Below are 22,156 nucleotides of genomic sequence, written 5' to 3'. Positions count from 1 at the left end.
TTGTTTTTGACCATTGCCATACACTGAGCCAAGGACTTCAATGTATTGTCCACTAAGATGCCTAGATCTTTTTCCTGTTTAGTAATGTCAGGATATGATCATGCAGGTCAAAGAGCATTATGTGGGGTTCCAGTCCCTGTCCAATGCAATGGCAAGCCACAAATTGCTGAAACGCTGCTACTTCTATAAAAGATTAGAAACGCAGAAAAGGACCAAGCGGTCCAGCCATCTGATGCTATCATAAGCTTGCTTAGTTTCCCAAACCGTCAAGGCCCTTGGTGGTTGCTGCCTGCTGCATGCAGAGGGACAAGCCCTTCTCTGTTGATCCCCTGATGTCTTAAGTTCATGAAAGGTTTGCTTTATACAGAGCTGCTGGTTTTGAAACTTGCCAATCCCTGGGGACCTCAACATGGTATTGAGACAGCTTATCAAGCCTCCGCTTGGGCTTCTGGTGTCTTCCTTGAAATTCTTCACATGGAAAAGTGTGTTCCTGGAGGTTGTTACATCAGTTCAATGTGTCAGCAAACTTCAGGCCTTGGTTTCTTACTTACAATATCTTCAGTTTTTTATAACATAGGTGCCTCGCACCCATCCTAAATTTCCACTTTTCACACCAACTTTCTTGCCTTCGTTTTTCCCAAGGCCCCATGTTGAGGATGAAAAAGCCCTTCATACATTGGACTGCAAAAGGGTATTGGCTTACAAATAAGAATACAGCCTCATTGTCAAGCTTCTCAGCTGTTTATTACAATCCTAATACATTGGGCATGGCTGTTGCTAAAGATTGTATAGCACACTGTTATGCATTTGCTGGACGTCAAATATTAGGCTCTATCTAAACCCATCAAGTTGGAGCCAAGGCTGTGTCTCTTGCTCGTCTGAGAGTGGTTTCTATCGATGACATCTGCAAAGCTGTGACTCTGTCATGTCTTCACGTCCCACTGCTGTCTGGACAATAACTGCAGGGTCGACAGTACTTTAGGACAAGCAGTTATGTAGTCTGTTCTCAGAGTAGTCCACACTCCAGTTTCCACAGGGATGCTGGGGTGCTGTTCAGTAAGTATTGATTGTGCAGCCCTTAGCTTGAGACTTCTCATATGTTATAGCTAATTCCATCCTGCTTGCTGATGGCAAAAAACATGTTTTCTTACTGAAAATGTTCTCCATGGACGGCAGGATGAATTAGCCATGCTTAATATACCCACCTGCCTCCCTAGGGCATTGGCTTTTGCTTAGCTACAAATGGACTGAGGAGTCTCATGAGGCAGGTCTCTTGTGGGAATGTGCATGCATTCTCAGGATGTAAAAGCCCTACTGAACAAGAGAGGTCCAGTCAGCACTGTTAGAGGACATCACACCATGTGTCATAGCTAATTCATTCAGCTATCTAAGGAGAACACAGTTCATAGTAAGCAAACATACCTTAATGTTTTGAGTGTTAACAGGAAAGCATACAATAAGTTACTTCTTTATCCCAAAAAATGTCTAGATCTTAAGGCTCTCAAGTGAGAGAGCACCTAGGGAATTACTCAGTGATGATGCAGCTAATTAAGGATAGTAATTTGTTTTTGCATTTCATAAGGACTGAAGCATAAAACACTTGATTATTACCTGTTAATCAGGACTGTTAAATTCTTTCCCTTTCATAGAGCTAGTCACTTAGAAATATTTTCAGTAAAACAGCTGGAATCAGTTAATATAATACTGAGCAGTGTAGTCTGCAGTGGATGCTTTTTCTTCATGAGGTTTGTGGTACAGTAATTGAGTCAGAAAAATTTACAGCCAAGCTGATATCTGCAATTAGAGCAGTGCAGCATTATAAACCTAACTTTATTTTGATTATACTTGCCATATCTTTGTAAATGTTATAAATATCCCTGAAAATAGATGCATAATTTTGGTTTAATACTTTCTATAGTTCTCAAATTGAAAGATCTTTTCTGCTTTTGCAGTATTTACATAATCAGTATTATAAATTTGTATTTGTAATACCCATTATGTAAATACTGCAAAAATCAATAAACTGTTGGTTGTCAGCTGTGTAGTGTTATGGCTTGCAAATTTGAGATCATTGTACTGACATTCCATTTTTGGTTTCGTTATCCTCTAAAGTTGGTTGATCTTCACAGTGGATGGTGCTGTTATCAGCTGCAATATCAGATTAGTCTTCTACTTGCGGAGGAATGCTTGCTTTTTTTTTTTTTTTTTTTAAGCTCATTGAATTTGTGGAGCTGCATTTTTCTCTTGGCTTAACCTATAGACATTTGCATGTAATGAGAAAAGAGGTAGGTCTTTTTTTCATTTATTTACATGAAAAACTTCAGTTTCCTTATGAATTTATGTATGCCTTCTTTGAAGCTACTGGTTTGGAAAATTATCTTTGTAGGAACTCTATTCAGCTGGACATTTCAGTGAATCAATCACTGTTGCGATTTGGTTTTATGCCATTGTAGGTAAAACTGTATTCTGTGGATATAGCTTAATTACAATGTACCTCTTCATTTAATACAGAATTTAGTATTGGTCATAAGATAATTTAATGTTAAGTACCTTCCCCTTTATACTAAACCTGTTGTATTTGTCAGAGAAATTTCAAATTCTCTGAGAGGCTTTTGGTACTAAGCTGTCAAAGAAGATAATTAAATCCCTTAAAAGTAGGATTACATAGGATTAAAAGACATAAACTTGAGTTGTCTGCATTTGCTAAGCATTAGGACAGATAAGTGCACCCTTTTGGAAGATTTAATGTTTGTTATACTTGATGTATCACTTATAGAGTCCACTTATAGAAGTGACAAAGGGATTCAGTTAGTGTTCTCAGGTGGAAAAGTCCTGGTTGCCCAGATGACTACATTTTTATTTCTGGGGCCCGCTGATAGTCTGTCACCAGGTCAGAAAGCAGGAGTTGGTGATTTTCTACCAGGTCACTGTCCTAGAACTCTGGAACAGGCTTCCTTTACCCCACTGGGGAAGGTAAATGTGAAAGGTTGCCTCTGGCCCCAACCTGATTCTTCTTTTTTTTTTCTTTTTTTTTAAAATGATTAATGGAGGTGAAGTATTCTTTGTCTGGTCTCAATTATGTGCAGGTTTTAGTACAAAGGTTACACAAGTGTAAGATGAGAACTAACCAGGAAAGTGCCCTCTAGTTTTTCAATCATTGTGAATACTCATTTTATGAAAACAGGAATACAGAAGGGATTACTATTTGCAGTGAATTAAACGGAGTTATTTGTTTAAAGATTTTCTAAACACATTTTCAAAATGGTCTTGAGGCAGTTCAAAGGAGGCTCACCAAAATGCTACATGGACTGTACTTTGACATAAGCAGAGACTGGATTTTGGATTTAAATACTACTTTTCCCGTCGATAGCAGGGCTGAATTAGCCATGCTGTATGGGAAGCGCCACGATCCCGGGTAGGCGGAGTTTCTCTTAGTTAATCAGAGTTTTGAACTCTGTGCGTCTGCGCGGTTGTCTTCCCGCGCGGTTCTCTCACCTCTTCAGTTTCTTTTCTTCCGTGAGCCGTTCGCACGCGGGGTTTTTTCTTAGTACATTTTTCTGACTGGATATTTTTTTGACGATTTTTCGCGTTTTCTTCTCAAGATTTCACATCTCAGATGGCTCCGAAGCCATCTGGATTAAAATATTGTCAATGTGGCAAAGTTTTATGTCCATCACGGATGGACATAATTATTGCTACATTTGCCTAGGCCCCGATCATGATCAAAAATCATGCCAGGACTGTGGCAGGATGTCGCAGAGGGCCCAGCGGCACCGGGCCGCGAAGATGGAAAGGCTCCATACTGGATCTTCGGCTCCACCATCCTCCATCCATTCCTTGCCGGACCGGCACAATCGGGTAAGATACACACCCAAAGAGAGCATTCTCACTGGGACCAGCAGGACATGAACAACCGGAAAAAAGATTAAGGCCAGGGTCTCGTTCAAAAGCCGGGGTTCCAGCGGGTGAGCCACGGCGCAAAGTATCGGAGAGTACTTTTTCAAAAACTGCGTCTGCGCCGAAATCCCATCACGATGCTTCAAGAACGAAGCACGGACACGGCGCGTCTGCGGCGCATCGCAGTCAAGAAGCATCATTCGAGGCACGAAGCATCTGTGAAGCACGGAGCACCTTCGCACAGAGCTACGGAGCTACGGAGCAGATATGATGCGCAGCCCATTTCACAACGCACCTACGGAGCATATATTGATTAGAGATGCTCCAACATATGGTGCCAAAACAATGCATTTACAATCGCCAAGTGTATCAGAAAAGCATAAACAGAAGTCTTCAAAATCAAGAAGTTCATAAATGTCATCAACTTCTGAAATTGATATTCAAGGCCTCTCATCAGGATCTTCTCCTAGTGGTAGCTCCTTGGTGAGTCTCTCATCACTTTCCAGAGAGAATAGACGTTCTTCTTTACAAATACCATTAACAAAATGTATTCGACCTTCCCCGGTTATACCTCCTCAAAGTCAACCTAAGGGACAGGTAACAAAAGATATTTTGCGGCAATTCCAAAACAAGATTCACGTTCCTCCACAAGGTACTTTGGCTGCATCAACTATGACGAAAATCTCAGATATTCTCTCCTCTTTTTTCCAAGAATTGGAAAACACAAAGGAATTACCACCACAGCATTCTCCAAAAGATTCTCCTGAATCACCTACAGGGTTAGAACCTCTAAAACCGGCAAAAGACGATACCCTAACTCAACCCATCAGCCCAGATTCTCCGGAATCAGTTTATTCTGAAACTTCCTCAACGGGTATGCCATCTGACCCTCAGGAGGGGTTACCATATTCTCCTCCGGAGGATCTCACATTCAAAATTTGTTGAGAAAGTAGGCAGTCTTCAAGTAGAAACGGGAAGAATTCCTGACCCAAGAGCTGAAATGTTCGGTATCTTAAAGATCTTCGAATCTCCTCCCGAGCCCACCGCTCTCCCACCTCATTCGGTATTAGAAAACCTACTCTTCAAAATTTGGAAGACTCCTTTCTCATCACCGGCTACTTCTAGAAAAATTGATATCAAATGTAGGATGCGTAATTCAGTGATTTACAAGTCTACCCAACTACCACACCAATCAATAGTGGTAGAATCAGCCTTATCCAAGGCAAAACGAAATAAGTTGCACTCAAATACCCCACCGGGCAGAGAAAACAAATTCCTAGATTTTGGAAAAAAGATCTATCACTCCTCTATGCTCACGAATAGGATACAACATCACCGGTTTTACACTACGCATTACTTATTTGAAACACTCCAAAAACTGCGCCCACTGTGTATATCTGAGGACAACACATCTTGGACATGGAGGAAGGACTCAGGCATTTATTACGCTCTATTTATGAATCTTTCGAATCCTCAGCAAGAGCGTCGGCTTCAGCTATTGCAGCCAGACTTATGGCTTGGCTTAGAGCCAGCGCTATTCGGACAGATGTCCATGAGAAGTTGGCCAACATTCCATGCATGGGCGACAATCTCTTTGGAGATAAATTTGGAGATAGTCTCACATTTGGAAGAACAAAGTGCAGCAGTGCAATCTCTCACCACTCCTGCAGAGATCCTCAGAAGTCGCAACATCGATTCTATCTTTACTGTCTGTATTATTCCAGACCTTACAAAAGATCTTATACATAGTACAGGCCTCAACAGTACGTACCTCCGAGAAATGCGGCTCAGCAGGGCATTAGGGGTCATGGCAGACAGCAAAGAACAGCAAAACAATTACCAACACCTCAGCAGAAACCTACTTCCTCTTTTTGAAATTGATGCAGCTGCCACCAATTCCTACTTTCAGGAGGACGCCTTCAATTTTTTCTCAAATTGGGATTCCATCACTTCAGATCAGTGGGTACTCAACATTATCAGAAACGGTTATTCTCTGAATTTTCAATCCACTCCATCTCTTCCTCATATTCCTCCGAAGAAGATATGCTCCCATTCCACATTCCTCACAGCGGAATTGAACAACCTGCAGATTCAACAATCGATACGAATTATCCCCCTTCATCAGCAACACAAAGGATTTTATTCCCAATATTTCCTCATTCCAAAGAAGTCGGGCGGCCTACGACCCATACTAGATCTCTGACTTCTCAACAAACACATACAGAGAGAAATTCAAAATGACTTCTCTCAAAAATATTCTACCGCTGATTCAGCCCAATGATTGGCTATGTTCCATCGACCTGAAGGATACATATTCCCATATACCAATTCACCCGTCATCTTGGCGTTACCTATGTTTCCAAGTTCAGAATACATATTACCAATACAAAGTTCTCCCCTTTGGTCTATCTTCAGCTCCAAAAGTATTCACCAAATGTCTAGCAGTGGTGGTGGCTCACCTCAGAAAACTTTTGATCCAAATATTTCCTTATCTGGACGACTGGCTAATAGTAGCATCGGACCAATCTACTCTGAAAACGCACGATCGAATGCCTTCAGAAGTTGGGACTTCTAATCAATTTCGAGAAGTCTCACCTACAACCAACTCAAAATACTTCAATTCATAGGTGTTCTCATACAGTCAGAGAGCATACCTTCCCCAGGACAGGATGCAGAACATACAATCATTAGCACGCAACCTGCTTCACAGAAACCGAGCATCAGCACGCCAGGTGCTTCATCTTCTGTCATATGGCAGCAGCAATCTATGTGGTTCCCCACACCAGACTCCACATGCGCCTATTGCAATGGGGGTTAAAAACTCAGTGGACTCAATACACACAACCACTCAACACCAGGATTCAGATTACAAACGCAATGAAAGAGGACATTCGATGGTGGCTCCCTTCCAAGAATCTTTCCTCGGGCGCTCCATACAGTTTACCACCTCACCAAATCACTCTGACCACAGATGCCTCCAACACAGGTTGGGGAGCACATCTGGGCGAACTGAAAACTCAAGGTCTATGGACCCCTCAGGAATCTACATACCAGATCAATCTTCTGGAGCTGAGAGCCATACGGCTGGCACTTCAAACGTTCTCTGATCAGATAAGGGGATCAAGCCTCATGGTATATACAGACAACCAGGTAGCCATGTTTTACATAAACAAGGTAGGAGAGTCCGGTTCCTGGACTCTCTCGGGAAGCAACACGAATTCTACATTGGGCAATCAAGGCCCAAGTATCAATTCAAGCAACATATCTTCCAGGTCTGGACAATGTGACAGCAGACTGTCTCAGTCGGATTTTTCATCCACACGAATGGACCTTTAAATCCAGAGGTGGCACAAAAGATATTCAAACAGTGGGGGTTTCCCATAATAGACCTCTTTACCACGGAAGCAAACAGACAAGTCCAAACCTTTTGCTCAATTTACCCCAGCAATCACAGGATGGCTCCAGATGCCTTTCTCATTCCATGGACACCAGGCTTGATTTATGCCTATCCACCTATTCCACTCATTTCTCGAACGATTCAGAAATGCATCCAAGATGTATCAGACATGATTCTAATAGCCCCGGCATGGCCGAGGCAGCCCTGGTACGCGTATCTCTTGAAACTCTCCATTTATCCACCGATATCACTTCAAAACCTTCCACATCTTCTGACACAGGAAGGGGGCTCATTACTTCACCCCATGAGCCAATCACTTCATCTCACAGCGTGGAGATTGAAAGGCAAATACTAACCTCCCTTAGGTTTATCTTCTCAACTAGAAGATATTCTCATTGCGTCACGGAAACCTTCAACCAGACGTAACTACAAAGGAAAGTGGCAACGCTACTTGGACTGGTGTACTCCAAAGAACACAAACCCTTTCTCATCCATGGCCACTCAATTGCTACAATATCTGCACACACTCTACGAAGCAGGATTAGCCACCACTTTGGTACGAGTTCATATCAGTGCCATAGCAGCCTTCCATGATCCTTTTAATAACCTTCCAATGTCTAACCACCCATTGATATCTAGATTTATGAAGGGAATGGTCCGGCTTCGACCACCAGTGACTAAGCCTTCAATTCCATGGGACTTAAATGTAGTACTAGAACAACTGTTTCCGCCTTCGAACCATTAGAATCTAGCCACATCAAATATGACATGGAAAACAGTTTTTCTCGTTGCCATAACTTCGGCAAGAAGGGTCAGTGAATTACAAGCCTTGGTTCACTACTCTCTTTACCTTGAATTCTATGACAAGGTGACCCTTCGTCCTCTCCCTTCTTTTTTTACCTAAGATTGGTAACATCTTTTCATCTTAACCAAACCATAACTCTACCTATTTTTATGCCAAAACCACATAATAACAAACGTGAAAAACTTTTACACACGTTGGACTGTAAAAGAGCGCTGGCCTACTATAAAAACAAGACTCAAACTGAGACCTTCTCAACTGTTCCTTTCCTTTAACCCGAATGATCCTGGTCAACCAGTCTCAAAAAGGACTATAGCCAGCTGGTATTCACAATGCATACTTTTTTGCTACAACAAATGCTCCATCAAACTACCCTCTAAGCCTCAGGCGCACCAAATTCGCGCCACCGCAGCATCAGTTGCACACTTAAGTAAGGTTTCATTGATTGATATCTGCAAAGCGGCAACATGGTGGTCAATTCATACTTTCACATCGCATTATTGCCTCCAACAGCAGACTACCTCTGCAGCACTAGGCACAGCAGTCTTATCACTAAAAGGAACATGAGACCGTCTACCACTTCAAAGGTTGATGTCCTAACCTAACAAATATACAAGGACACAACCGGATGGCTGGGGACTCCCATACAGCATGGCTAATCCAGCCCTGCTATCGACGGGAAAAAGCAAGTTTGCTTACTGTAAACGGTGTTTCCTTAGAAGGATGAATTAGCCATGCTGACCCACCTCCCTAGACAGTCTTGAAGAGTCACACAGCTCCTGAACTTACCTCTCGCTTGGCTACAAAGAAACTGAAGAGGTGAGAGAACCGCGCAGGAAGACGACTGCGCAGACGCACAGAGTTCAAAACTCTAAGAAACTCCGCCTAACCAGGATCACGACGCTTCCATACAGCATGGCTAATTCATCCCGCTATCTACGAAAACACAGTTTACGGTAAGCAAACTTGCTTTTTACAAAGAGAGCTAAAGATGTAAAAGAGATGGGAAAGGGGAGACAAAATATACACATTAAAATAGCTAGCTGGCTTCAATAAACTACCAGAAGTATTTTCTATAGAACAAAAAATTCAAGGACAAGGGGTGAACATATGAAAGGAGGAAAACCTGAAAAGAATTGAGAGAATATTTTTACTAAAAAGGATAGTGAACACCTGGAACAGACTTCAGTGGAAGATATAGGAGATAAAATAAGAACATAAGAAATTGCCATGCTAGGTCAGACCAAGGGTCCATCAAGCCCAGCATCCTGTTTCCAACAAAGGCCATACCAGGCAGAAGTCAAATATAGGATAGACCAGTGTTTTGTTAACCTTTGGTATGCCAGGGATTAGCCAGCTACGTTCCTTAAATTGTGAAGCAGCTGCAGTTATGACTAGCAGGGATGTGGGGATGAGATGGGGAGGATGATATTGTCGTCCTCTCTCCATCAGGTCTTAAAACTCATGGGTCAGCTGTGTAGCTGTCTGTCATTTTTATGAAGGTAACTAGCCAATTTAAGAGAATTTGTTTTCTACAAAAAATAACCCCATCCCCTTCCATTTCTTTCCCTCCCCTCCCCCAGTCAGTCACCAACTCATTAAAATAAATCCATCCCCTGAGGCCAATTTTCCCTTGGGCCAATCCCTGAAGCCAAATCTCTGGGAGGGGAGCAACTGCAGCTCAATGTTAACAAAAGCGATTGTAAGACTGCTTTGCAGTAGTTGCATCCCCCCTCCTGGTCTCTGTACAGGAGGTGGGACCTGAGAGTGGAGCAAACACTGACTTGGTCTCATTCTTGCTCAACAAATTCAACTGCAGCTGCTTCCCTTCCAGAGATGGGACCAAAAGACCAACCCCAGCTGGGAAAAAAAGGGTCCATCAGGCAGTGGGGAGCAGTGTTCTCTAAGCTGTGCACATGCAAGCTTTCATGCTTCAGCGCACACTTTTTTCTCTTTAGTGCACAACTGCAAGTATTGACGGCAGAGAAGCAGCAGCAGCCAGTTGGGCCACTGTGGAGTGTCATCCCATGGCGGTCACTGAAGATGAGTGTCTGCCTGCATGTGTCTGTAGGGAATATTTAAAAGAATGAATGTGTGAGAGGATAGTTTGTGTGCCCCCTTCAAATTCACAGCAATGTCTAGGTGACTGGCCATCAAAAGATCCCAGGTATGGAGAGCAGGAGATAAACAAGATTTCTTTTTTTAATTTGTGGTTTTGTCTACTACTTCCAAATATTTTATTGGTATTTGTGGAAAATTAGTCATGCATGTTTTTAATTGGTGGTTCAGCTGTTTTGAAATTTTTTTTTTTTTAGTATGGCTTTATTATGAATGATTTATTTCTTTATGGCCTTTTTTTTTTTTTTTTTTTTTTTTTTTTTTTAGAGGAATGGAGGTGGTTTTTTTTCCATTGTGGCAATGTGTAATACACTTGGACTTGTTGCAGTTTCCAGTTTAGCTTTTGCCTGCATATTTCTATTTCTACTTTATGGTCTCTTTTTTTTTTGGTTCAGTAATTGGTGAGGGTCTCTGCTCTGCATGTGTGTAGTAGTCTAACACCAGAAGTGGCCAACTAGTGTCTTGAGCTTTATGCATCAGTGAATCTTCTGGAGAGCATAGGTGCCAAGTGTGTGTGGGTCTTTGTGTGTAGGGGTCATCTCTCACCTGCCTGAATAGTTTAAATGTGGCATTTTAATAAATACATTAAATGGATCTCAGGCATTTTGTATCAAAGTAAGTAGTGCTCATAGGGTAATCTTTTTTTTTTTTTTTTTTTTTTTTTTTTTTTTTAAAGTTTTAGGAAAAGTTTGGTGCTATGGTGTAGAGTGCACTGCAGCTCTCAAACAGGCTTTGTCCCTGAGGACCAGCAGAAATGCTGCTGGGCACTGGGGTCTCTCAAAGGACTGGTAGTTGAAACACTGGCAAAGACCCAAAGGGACCTCAGGGACAGAGGAGAACACAGATGAAGTGAGACCTGTAACAGCAAACTAGGGAACAAATGGGTAGCCTGGGTATGCCAAATGGTTCTCTGCATCTTCAGTGTTTCTGTACAATGTTCTGCTTATATCTGCCATGAAATGGCAGTAGTTCTGTATAGGACTGGGAATATAACTGCTGGAAATCTTTCATTAGTTCAAAAACAGTAATAAACTCATTTGTTTTGTTGCTTTATCTGCACAGATCAAGAAGCTAGATATTAAAGTATTCACCTTGATTGTTGAGAGGTTCGGTGTTGGGGTTGTAAAAAAAAAAAAGTGATCAACTGTTTCTTATTGTTAAACAAGGGTAGAATTTTAAGCTTTTTTTGTTTGTTTTTATACCACCTTATTAAGAAATATTTTTTCTTTTACTGTCCTCTTTGGCGATGAGCATTATGCTTGAGAAGTATTGCTAAGATGTATGAAAATCAAGTTGACAAAACTGAAATCTGTTTTCGAGGGATTCGGATTATTTGCAAAAGTATCAGTTCCCTCACTGTTTTGGGAAAGGATGTTTTAAATCCATAATTCGAAATTTGGGTTTTCTTTTCAATTCCCAGTTATTTCGTCCACAAATCCATTACATTTTAAGGGTGGATTTTTATAAATTGCTTCTCAGACATCTGATATATCCTGGGTAAGGATGATTTTCAGGCAATAGTGCAATCTCTTGTTTGCAGTGATTACTGTAACTTTGTTTATCGGCCTCCATCCATCCTCTATAGTTGCAGAATAATTCAGCTGCTTGCCTAATTTTGGGGGTCCATAGATGGGGACCATGTGTCCCCATTAAGTTCCTTTTGGCTTCCAGTCAGCAGGTGAGTTGAATTTAAAATGCTGATGCTTTTCTTTAAAGCTTTTAAGGTTGAGAGACCTTCCCATTTGGCCTTATTGCTTAAGATATAAACCCACTAGGAATTTGCGTTCCCAAGGGAAAATTATTACTCCAAGACCTGTATTAGGCAAGTACATTTAGTGGAGACTCTTAACAAGCTTTTTCTGTCATTGGTCCATTATTGTAGAATTTGCTGCTGGAAGCTATGAGAAATATTGATATCTTATAGTTTAGCAAACATTTGAAAGCATTTGTTTTGTAGGAAGTGATGTTGCAATGATACATTTTGTTTTAACATGTTTTTTTTGTTGTATTTTTATCTTGTAGTCCACCTAGCATGGAGAGCAGTTATAGGCAGAATAGAAATTTTTAGAAAGCCAGGTCCGGATTTGATTGTGGCACCTGTAAGCAGCTCCATGGTATTGGGTGCCCCTTTGAAGCTGCACATGGCACTATAGCAAGCAGAAGCTGTCTTCTCTATGGCCTTGATATTTGGTGTCTTCAAAATTTGGCACCCTAGGCAGTTGCCTGTGCCCTCAATCTGGGTCTATTAGTAACTTCAATACAGAAGTTATATCAGATCTTTATTCTGCCATCTGCAGCAGTCCTTCCTGTCTAGCTCTCTGCTGCAACTTCTACAGAGTACTGTGTTTTCTCTCCTCTTCTAAATTAGTTCTGCTTGGCATTTAATACAGCTTTGAACATCTGTGAGATCTCTGGTGCTCTTGGTGGAAAGATGTTCTACAAAGGGTCTGTCTGATAGCATCTTGGCAGGCAGACCATTTGGTGGCACTGTGGAATAGTCATGTTGAAACCAGACTTTCCAAACTATAAAAATCTTTTAAGGTCCCAGAGGGCTATTTGTGAATTTTGTTTTTGCACTATAGGAAAGTGCCTTTTGAGAATAAAGTTCTTTAAGATTGGGGAAACCTTTTTTGCTTATTAAAAAGAAAAAAGCCTTTTCTAAAAGAATTGCTGTTTAGAAGTTGTACGTTTGACCATGAAAATTACCCCCATATGGCTGTTCCTTTGAGCTTGGCTATGCTTTACTTTGGCTGAGAGTAAGCTGGATCCTTTTGCTTACTGTGTATGGAAGGTACCCTGAATATGAAGGATCCAATAATGCTACTGTACTTCACGGAGGATGGAAACAGTTTCCATTTTCTTAGTACTTGTACAAACATCCCTGAATCAGGAAGTCAAATCAGTATCTGAAAGAGTCTAATATTTTCAATGCCCTCGTCGCACGCCGTGACCTGAGCGCCCGGCTGGACGTCCGAGGTCACGGCGTGCACTCATTACGTTTTAGAGAATAGGGAGCCATGGGGAGCGCCCGATCCGCCCTGGGCTGCTGAAGCTGCTTTCGCTGCCGGCTGTCCCCAGGAGGAGGACTGGGGCTGCTCCAGAGCTGTCAGCGCGGGAGATGGACGCAGGCAGGTGAGCGGGGGCTGGTGGAAAGTTTGCCCGATTCACTTCGGTCTTATCCCGGGGAGTTAGGGGGTCAGGCAGTGAAGCGGGGCTGGCTGGGGCTGCTCCGTGGCCCGTGAAATTTAGTCTCAGCTTGCCTGACGCTCCACACTAACGCAGGGGGAGGGGGAGCCGGTAAATTAGCAGGTTAAACGCGCTGCAAAACTGCAGATTTAAAAAGCGATAATCGGGGCGCGCGTTACTGTATGGGAGGGAATAGCTAATCCGTTTACATCTCATATACATGCCGCGGGCGGAAAGGGTTACCCGTAGATTTAAAGAGGCGGTAAGGATGGGTTAAAAGGGATAATGAATCGCAGGTAGGACTAACGCGGCCAAATTGTGAGTAGAAAGCGGGTTAGAAGCAGGGTAACCGCGCCACACTTTACTGTATCGGCCTGAGAAGGAAGTACCAATAAAACCATCTGAGAGGAGCATACACTTTTAGGAAAGTAACAAAGCACACAGTCCCTGAGATAATGCCAACAAAGATTATGCAGAGACTTAAAAATGAAAGCATCATTATAAAGAAATTAGGCTCAGTGAAATGTCTCAAATAGTATTCTGACTTACCTGTAACCTATGCAATGAATTGCAGTGATGCAGGCAGCTCGTAATCGGCACATGAATAATCACTGTTGTGAGATTGGTTTGGGAGAGATGGCACATTACGAACTGCATGGAGTTGAGCAAAGCTGATTTGCACAATTCTTAGAATATGTTCTGGAGAGTAAGATCTCCATCAGAATCATTCTTAAAATCCAAACTTCTCTTCTTTTTGACAGTTTAGCACAACCTACTGGTTAAGAGGAGCAGAGAAGGAATTTGGGGGGAGGCATTTGTGACCATAACAATTTTCTGAGGATTTACCTTCCGTTTATTTGCTTTAATCAGTTAATGATCTGATAGACAAATATGTAACCTCTCAAAAAATGGACTTAAGATCTGACACTCTCCATACCTGGGAACATTAGATTTCCAGTCACAGGGAGAGACCCAGTGACCCCCACGGGTGCTGGGCCTGTCTCCCCCTCCAGTTAATCTGCTCCATCACTCTGTCCCCCAGTTTGCCCCTTCTCGCACACTCTTCCCAACACATTCCCCCCCCAACCCCTCAGATGTCCCTTGTAGTACTCTCCCCAGCTTGTCCCTCCTCCTCCTCCAAGTCATCTTTTCCAATAATCTGTCCCCCCTCCAGCTCATATTCCTCAACCAGCTTGCCTCCCCATCTGAAACGGGTCCCTTCGTCCTGCACACACTCCTCCCCCCCCCCCCCCCCAACTCGTGCCTTGCCTCTCCCATTGATCAACAGCACAGTGGCTCTGAGTGAGGGATGGTGCCCGAACTCAGGTTCGTCAGAAGAGCATTGGGAGTTCAGAGCCTGCACTTCTCTCAGAGCCCTGTGGTGCAGGAAGAAGACAGCGGCACGGACTCTGGTTGCTTCTCCTCCTTCCCATGGTCTGTCTTGCTTTTTGGGGAGTCAGTTCTATGCAGTTGTGCAGAATTCCGCAGAAGTAACTCCATGAACAGTAATGTTCAGATCTTGATGCTTGTAGCAGTTAATAGAATAGTAATTTAGTCGGGACAGGTTCTTGTTATGGTCACACTACAGATTGTGTTCCCTTGCAGAAAGCATTTGCCATCTTTAAAGACTACTTTGTAATTCCTATTACAAAATCAGTTTAATGTAGACATCTATGGATAGTTTTTCCTTTGACAGTCACTGGGAAAATATTTTCTGTTAAGCTTCTGGAGGTGATTTAATGCAAAATGCATATAATGAAAACTCTTATCAGTGGTAGGGGCCTGATCTTTATTTCATTAGATAGTTCTATAGTCTTTAAAATAATAATAAAAAAAGTTAGCTGTAGAATACCTTAGACTGTTAAATTTTTAAATAGCCGGACTTTGTCTTGATTGAATCTTTCCTGTGGTATTCAGGAGCACTGCTGAAGTGATAAACTCCAGCTTCAGGGGGAGGGAAGGTGGCTCTCTGAGCAGAGATTCTGGTAATTGGGCAGAATATAAATGACAGTAAAATAAGGACCCCCCCCCACCCCTGCTATAAGACTTTTTCTGAGGATTTCTTCTCAGACCTCCCAATTCAACCTTTGGCTGGTGAGAAAATCTGAGTTGCATGAAGCTTCTTCTGGAGGGATTTTAATGTGGAGGCAGTTAAACAGTATCATATTTGAGACTAGTATTCTCTTTTTTTATGAAATACTAGATAGTATACAATGGGTGTAGTTAGCATGGAGATGTTATGAATTCTGAGAAGCTAGTCTTGGTCATAATAACACACAATCCTTGTCTTAAAGCAAGAGTGGCCTCGTGGCTCAGTGGCTAGGTCAGGTCTTGCATTTCCTCGGCCATTCGGGGATGCTGTGAAGACGGTGCTCATAGCTCCTGGATAAAGGAGTTCTACTTTATTGTACCTAGTGAATAGATTTAGGGCATATGATTGCAGGCTTCTGGAAGGAGCCCTGATGCATGAGCCCCAGCTGAGGACTGTCACACTGATTCAGTTTAAGGGGTTGATTTACTAAACCCTTGAGAAATCTGCTCATTATGGCATGTTAATGCTGCTTGCTTTGCTGCCATGCATTAATGTATTTTGATAGAGGCTTTTAAGTGGGTCTAAAATGGGGAGAAAATCCTTGGCTATTTTCTAGTGCTATATAGCCCTTAGGTTTTCAGCATATCCCCAATGAATATACACAAGATAAAATTAGCATGCTGTGGAGGCAGTGCATGCAAACTTAACTTGTGCATATTAACGGTGGATATCCTGAAAAATCTGACTACCTGGGGGTCCTCCATATAACAGGTTTGGGAACCACCGATGTAGCCAATAGAGCAGGGATGGCCAACTCCATCCTCAAGAGCCACAAACAGGCCTGGTTTTCAGGATAGCTACAATGAATATATATAAAAGTTTTACATACATTGGAGGCAGCAAATGCAAATTTCTCATTCATTGTGAATATCCTGAAAACCTAGCCTGTTTAATTGACCATCCCTGCAACAGAGGCTGGCTCTGCTTGAGCTACCGTGTTTCCCCGAAAATAAGACAGTGTCTTATATTAATTTTTGCTACCAAAGATGCACTAGGCCTTATTTTCAGGGGATGTCTTATTTTTCCATGAAGAAGAATTCACATATATTGCTGAACAAAAAAATGAACATTTATTATATTCTGAATAGTTGTCTGGTTATGCTGGTTTGTGATGACAACTAACTGTGAATCCTGCAGGGTAAAAAAATCACAGCTTGCATGCTCTGGTGTTCTGTGCGACGGGCATGCTCCCAAATAAAAACTTTGCTAGGTCTTACTTTCGGGGGAGGTCTTATATTTAGCAATTCAGCAAAACCTCTACTAGGTCTTATTTTCAGGGAAACAGGGTAGAAACCCAAAGGAGCAGGATGACAGAAAAGAAAGTGATAGGGCGTATTGAATGTCTGTTACCAATTAAATTGTCTGCATAAATCATAGAAATTGCACTGCTATATTTAATGTTGTGAAGTAAGTGTGTGGTCATATGCTTAGTGGGCATTTTATTGTGTGCATTCTAGTTACAGCAGTATTGTGTAAACAAGTTATTAATGTGTAATGTTTAACTGGTGTATTAAATACAGAAATAATAGTTTCACTAAAGTTTCTGCCCATGTTTTATTTTGTCCTTCTGTAGTGGGAGCATTTTTGTAACCTAAATAAAAATACTTGAAAGTGGGTGTGGATTATCTGAGATGTGACCCTGAAATGTTCCAACCTCATTGTAGGTGCTTTGGGAACTACTGGGAGTCTGATTGCTGGCACGAGAACTGGAGACTTGTTAAATATCCTTGCATACTTTGCCCAGATCTCCTAGACTGAGTTTGAGAAATGGGGGAAGTTTAAAACGGAGCCATAATGCAAAGATAAACCTGTGATCAGCAAGCTGTGTGCACTCGCTTAGGCTGATGGTGGAGGAACATTTAGGAGAATAACCTGTACTTATAGGCCGATGCTGTTCTAGTCAGACTCTTTCCTCAAAGATTTTACAGCTGCTGTGGTTACAGAGGGAAGTCTCTACTCAAGAGTAGGATCTTGTCTTGTATGTCCTAGCTTTCTTACAGCTGGAGCAAGCAGGAAACTGCACCAGAGTGCTACCAATATCAAATTCTTTCCTTTTACCACTTGCATTCTTTTTCCTTTCGCTATATCTATTTGAACAGGAGCAGGCAATTATGACTACCGGGAGATGATGCACATTTCCGGGGGAAGGGACTTTCAGGTGTGTGACAGATGGAGCTCTTTGAAGTGATAGATTCCTTGTGATGCAGTACAGTGTGTATCTGTCTGTTGCATTTCTCTGATTACTTGGAGCACTGTTTTGACACTACTTGACTTTAGGGACTGCACTCTGAGGAATAAAGGTACTCAGTCGAATGAAAAATACAACGGTGAAAACAGCCAACCAATAAGTCAGCTGCTGAAATGGGTGCTTGTTTTTTTTCCTCCAGGAGTTTATAGGACTATAGCATTCCAAAAGGTGACAATCTATTTTATTTAAAGGATGTCTTCAGAAGTGATCAAGTCCTTGTATTGTGTACTTCTCTGCTCTTTGATCACAGCTTGGAGCCTATCATAATTAGTAACATAGATGGCAGAAAAAGTGCAACTCTTCCACTTACTCTGCCCAGGTACTTCTGTCCATACAAGTGGGATATTGCTTATCCAAGACCATTTTTGTCACGGTCCTCCATTGTACTCCACCCTTCGGAGTAGCTGAGCCTGCAAGATCCCCTTTTTAGTTTTATGCACCCTCCCTTCCAGGACGTAACTATCCACTAGAGATGTGCATTTGTTTTATATGAATTAGACAATTTCAACGAAATTGTCTAATTCATCATGGTTTGGGAGTGTTCAAAAACAATTTTCCCAAATTTTGGAAAAACTTGTATTTCGTGTTAGTGCGTACTAGCGGGAGATAGTGTGCACTAAATCAAAATTCGGGAACTATGAAAAAAAACCCCAAACTGCAGAAAAAACAAAATTACCCACAGGGGACACGAGCCAAACCACAAAACGGGGAAAAAAAAAAAGAAACACATCTCTATTATCCACTGTGACTCCTAGATCTTTCCTGAGTTGTAACTCCTAATATGGAACCTAACATCTACAGCATGGGCATATTTTTCCCTATATGTAACATCTTGCACTTGTCCACATTAAATTTCATCTGCCATTTGGATGCCCAATCTTCTAGTCTCACAAGGTCCTCCTGCAAATTATCACTTTCCTCATGATTTAACTACTCTGAAAATTTTGTCATCTGCAGATTTGATCACATCACTCATATCCTTTTCCAGATCATTTATAAATATATTGAAAAGCACAAGTCCAAATCCCTGAGTCAAGTACAAAACCATGGTTTACCTTTTTCCACTGTGAAAATTAACCATTTAATCCTACTGTTTCCTGTCTTTTTTAACCAATTTGCAATCCATGAAAAGACATAGCTTCCTATCCCATGACTTTTTAGGTTTCTTAGAAGCCTCTCATGAGGGACTTTGTCAAAAATCTTCTGAAAATCCAAATACACCGCATCTACTGGTTCACCTTTATCCACATATTAACACCTTAAATGTAGCAGATTTGTGAGTCAAGATTTCCCTTGGGTAAATCCATGCTGGCTGTGTTCCATTAAATCAGGTCTCTCCGTTCTGTGATTTTATTCTTTAGAATAGTTTCCACCATTTTTTTTCTCTGCACTGAAGTCAGGCTCACAAGTCCTATAGTTTCCCAGATCTCCCCTGGAGCCTTTTTTAAATATTGGGGTTACACGGGCCACCCTCCAATCTTGTCAAAATAATGTGGGCATATTTTAAACCAACTTTCTCTGTAAAACTGAGCTGAACTTTTTTTTTTTATTAAAAAGCAAAAGCAGTTTTGGTAAACTTTGTACTCTGTAAGGAATTGACAAAAACCCCTTCTGAATGAATTGCATTGTTTTTGTAATTTAAGTATTTCCCTGGCAATTCCCAATCATATTAGAAAGTAACAATTTACATCATATGCTCAGACTCAAGGCCTGAGATTTCTTTGGCGGATGTGGTAGGGGGGATAGCATTGTTACCTTTGAGTTAATGGACAAACGCCACATTGTTCAAAATACTCATATTTGCAGATGAAGAATACATTAGAAAAATTGATAGGCATAGGGCTAGGTTCCTTGTACCCAGAGTTCTTTAGAGAGGTTTATAAGTAGTCCCACTTCTCAGGGGAGAAACTTTTTTCTCTTTATCATTGTATCGCTGATGTAGATCACCTTCCGGACTGGATACTTTCTCTGATACAGGAGTAGAAGAATGATTTGCAGATCACACTAGATGAGACTGGGATGAGATCTGGAGGGCAGCACACTTTCAGTCTGTTCTAGGAGAGTTGAACTTATGATTAGACTTATTGTATGTACAGACATCCAGCATTTTTCACTGCCTTTTTCAGATTGGTTTCTCTGCTGTTGGCGAGGATGTGGCCTTAGGGCTGGACATTTTTCTTGGTGTTTTCCTTCTGGGTAGGAAATAGGAAAAGAGATTAGGTTGATTTTATAAATGTACATTTTCCTTCACGCCAAGTCTGAAGTTGCTGGGTCTTTGGGGAGAGAGAACAATTCTGATTTCTGCTGTGGATAAACTTATTATATAGTGTCTGCATGCTGCCAGGCATACTCTTGCGTTGTAAGGGAAAAGTGCACCATGTTTTCTTGGTGGAAGAGCACTAGTAGAGAATGACTCATTCCTTGCAAGAGGAAAGGGTGTTTGGGGAATATGTATACACAGATCTGGATGATTTCTTGTTCTATTAACTTGGCTGTAACTGAGTCTTGTCCTACATTTGTGCTCTTTACATTAAAAAAAACTGTATAGAAAAGATCTATAAATCTAAAGTTTGTCTTTTCTGTTCCTGATGTATGTATCTGAATAAAAAGGTCTTAAAACCAAAAACCCTTGTAGACTGGATCCGTTGGATCAGCTTCTTCGTTTGCATTGTCATCCATCATGCTCTCAGTGTAGGAAGCATTCAGATCCCTTCCCATATGGAGTCATGGGACACTTGTGAACATGACTGTTCCCAGGAGAAACGACTCTATTATAGCTTAACTGAAAAGTTTTGGTAGAAATATATACAGGTAAACTCTGAATCTTTATTCTAGGACACCGTCTTGAAAAGTAACACTTTCCTGACATCCTAAAAAAATTCATAACCATTACATTCCTTACATGTGAATCAGAAGTAAACTTGTATGGACATTTTAATTCTGTGTTCACAGATCTGATCTTCAGTGATGCATCTCGGGTTTTTTCCACAGTGTATAATAAATCAAATGAATTATACAGGCTGCTTCTGTAGATTGTCTGCAGGTAGCTCCTTTGTCAGTATCCTGCAGTTCTTATCTAATGTAAATTTAATGATGTAAACTGTTGGGCACTTGTTTACTGCTGCATGTTTGATAGGAAACAGATGGGTACCAAATCATAAACATTGTATCTGCTATGTAACAGGCATTATACTATTAAGTCTTCATGCATATCTTGTGAGATGCAAACTATTTGATTCTGGCGGGTATTTTTTTTTGTTTTCTGCATATTTAATATTCATTTTCTTATGACTCAGGTGTCAAGGTGTTGATTGAGAATTTGCACCATGCGTGAATACAAACTGGTGGTTCTTGGCTCAGGAGGTGTTGGGAAGTCTGCCCTGGTAAGTCTCATTCTTTTAGTAATTGCAGTCTATTCATTGTTTGGTTCGTGTTAGGAAATGGTCTTTTATTAAATAAATTGGCCTGTGTTTCTTTGGTAAAAATGGACTGTCTTTTCATTTCCTATACTCTTCCTTCTCACCTTGGTCACCATGGAAATGACCATGGTGGGATGGAAAATACAAAATACACAGTATTATCTTGCTAATGGAGTAAAGCACAGCTTTCTTCAGAAAACATGGAGTGAATTGGTAGCAAGGGGTAAGTCCGCATATCCCTGACACTATGCTCCCTGGGCCACCAAAGTTGTTAGAAGTCCTCACATGATCTGCCCTTCAAAATAAGGGAGAACAGACAAATGGGTTCTTGGTTTGCTTTCCCTGGTATGATACCATCTTATCTTGTACTTCTGATTCTTTTAATGATATCCTAACCAAATAAGCTCAGTTTAAATGATAGTATTGAATGATGAGCTAATAAGCAAGGCCCCCTGGTCTCTTGTAATGCCATGACAGACTAAAATTGATCCCTTGCTGCAGAATCATGGAAACCAAGTGATGACTTGAGCAAGTACCCCTCCGTTCCCTGATCCTACCCTTTCTGATCCACTTCCCTCATCTGCCTGCTGCTGATAACCCTATTACCCCTTCCCTCTCCAGTGTAACTGAGAGGAGGAGGAGCACCTTTGCTGCTAGAGCCTGACTTTTTGTGTTTGGAACTGTGCAACACTACTGTATTGTTCAAAGCCCAGATTGGATTTTGGCAGGGAAACTGGATGCTGCACCTGCAGTTCAGTATCTGTGTCCTCCTTGCTCTGTTTTTGTACATTTTGTGAGGTGCTGGCAAGACTGACTGAATGCAGTCCGTGGGTGATCCGTGTAGGCTGCTGAGCCTAGAGACTTGCCAAGTTCTAACTGAGCAGAAGGTCAATGCTGTTTCACTGATTGGCTCCTTGTGGTGTCTGGGGCACTGAGGGGCATTCTGCTGTCCCATCATTGGCCTATGACTATCAGGCACTGTGGATACCTATGATCT

The 22,156-nt window shown here is 41.6% G+C and overlaps 1 protein-coding gene across 2 annotated transcripts in view; it reads left to right on the top strand.

Annotated features, from left to right (window-relative positions):
- Positions 1–22,156, top strand: part of RAP1B (RAP1B, member of RAS oncogene family) — a 190,346-nt gene that overhangs the window by 92,056 nt on the left and 76,134 nt on the right. For both annotated transcript variants that reach the window (XM_029597232.1, XM_029597231.1), the window contains exon 2: positions 21,037–21,123. In XM_029597232.1, the coding sequence (XP_029453092.1) occupies positions 21,067–21,123 (57 nt within the window). In that variant the 5' untranslated portion in view covers positions 21,037–21,066. The remainder of the gene's footprint in view (positions 1–21,036; positions 21,124–22,156) is intronic.

Source organism: Rhinatrema bivittatum, chromosome 4 (assembly GCF_901001135.1).
Source record: "Rhinatrema bivittatum chromosome 4, aRhiBiv1.1, whole genome shotgun sequence".
Classification (NCBI taxonomy): Eukaryota; Metazoa; Chordata; class Amphibia; order Gymnophiona; family Rhinatrematidae; genus Rhinatrema; species Rhinatrema bivittatum.
Note: the sequence above shows the minus strand (reverse complement) of the source record. Positions and strands in the feature narration are given on the sequence as shown.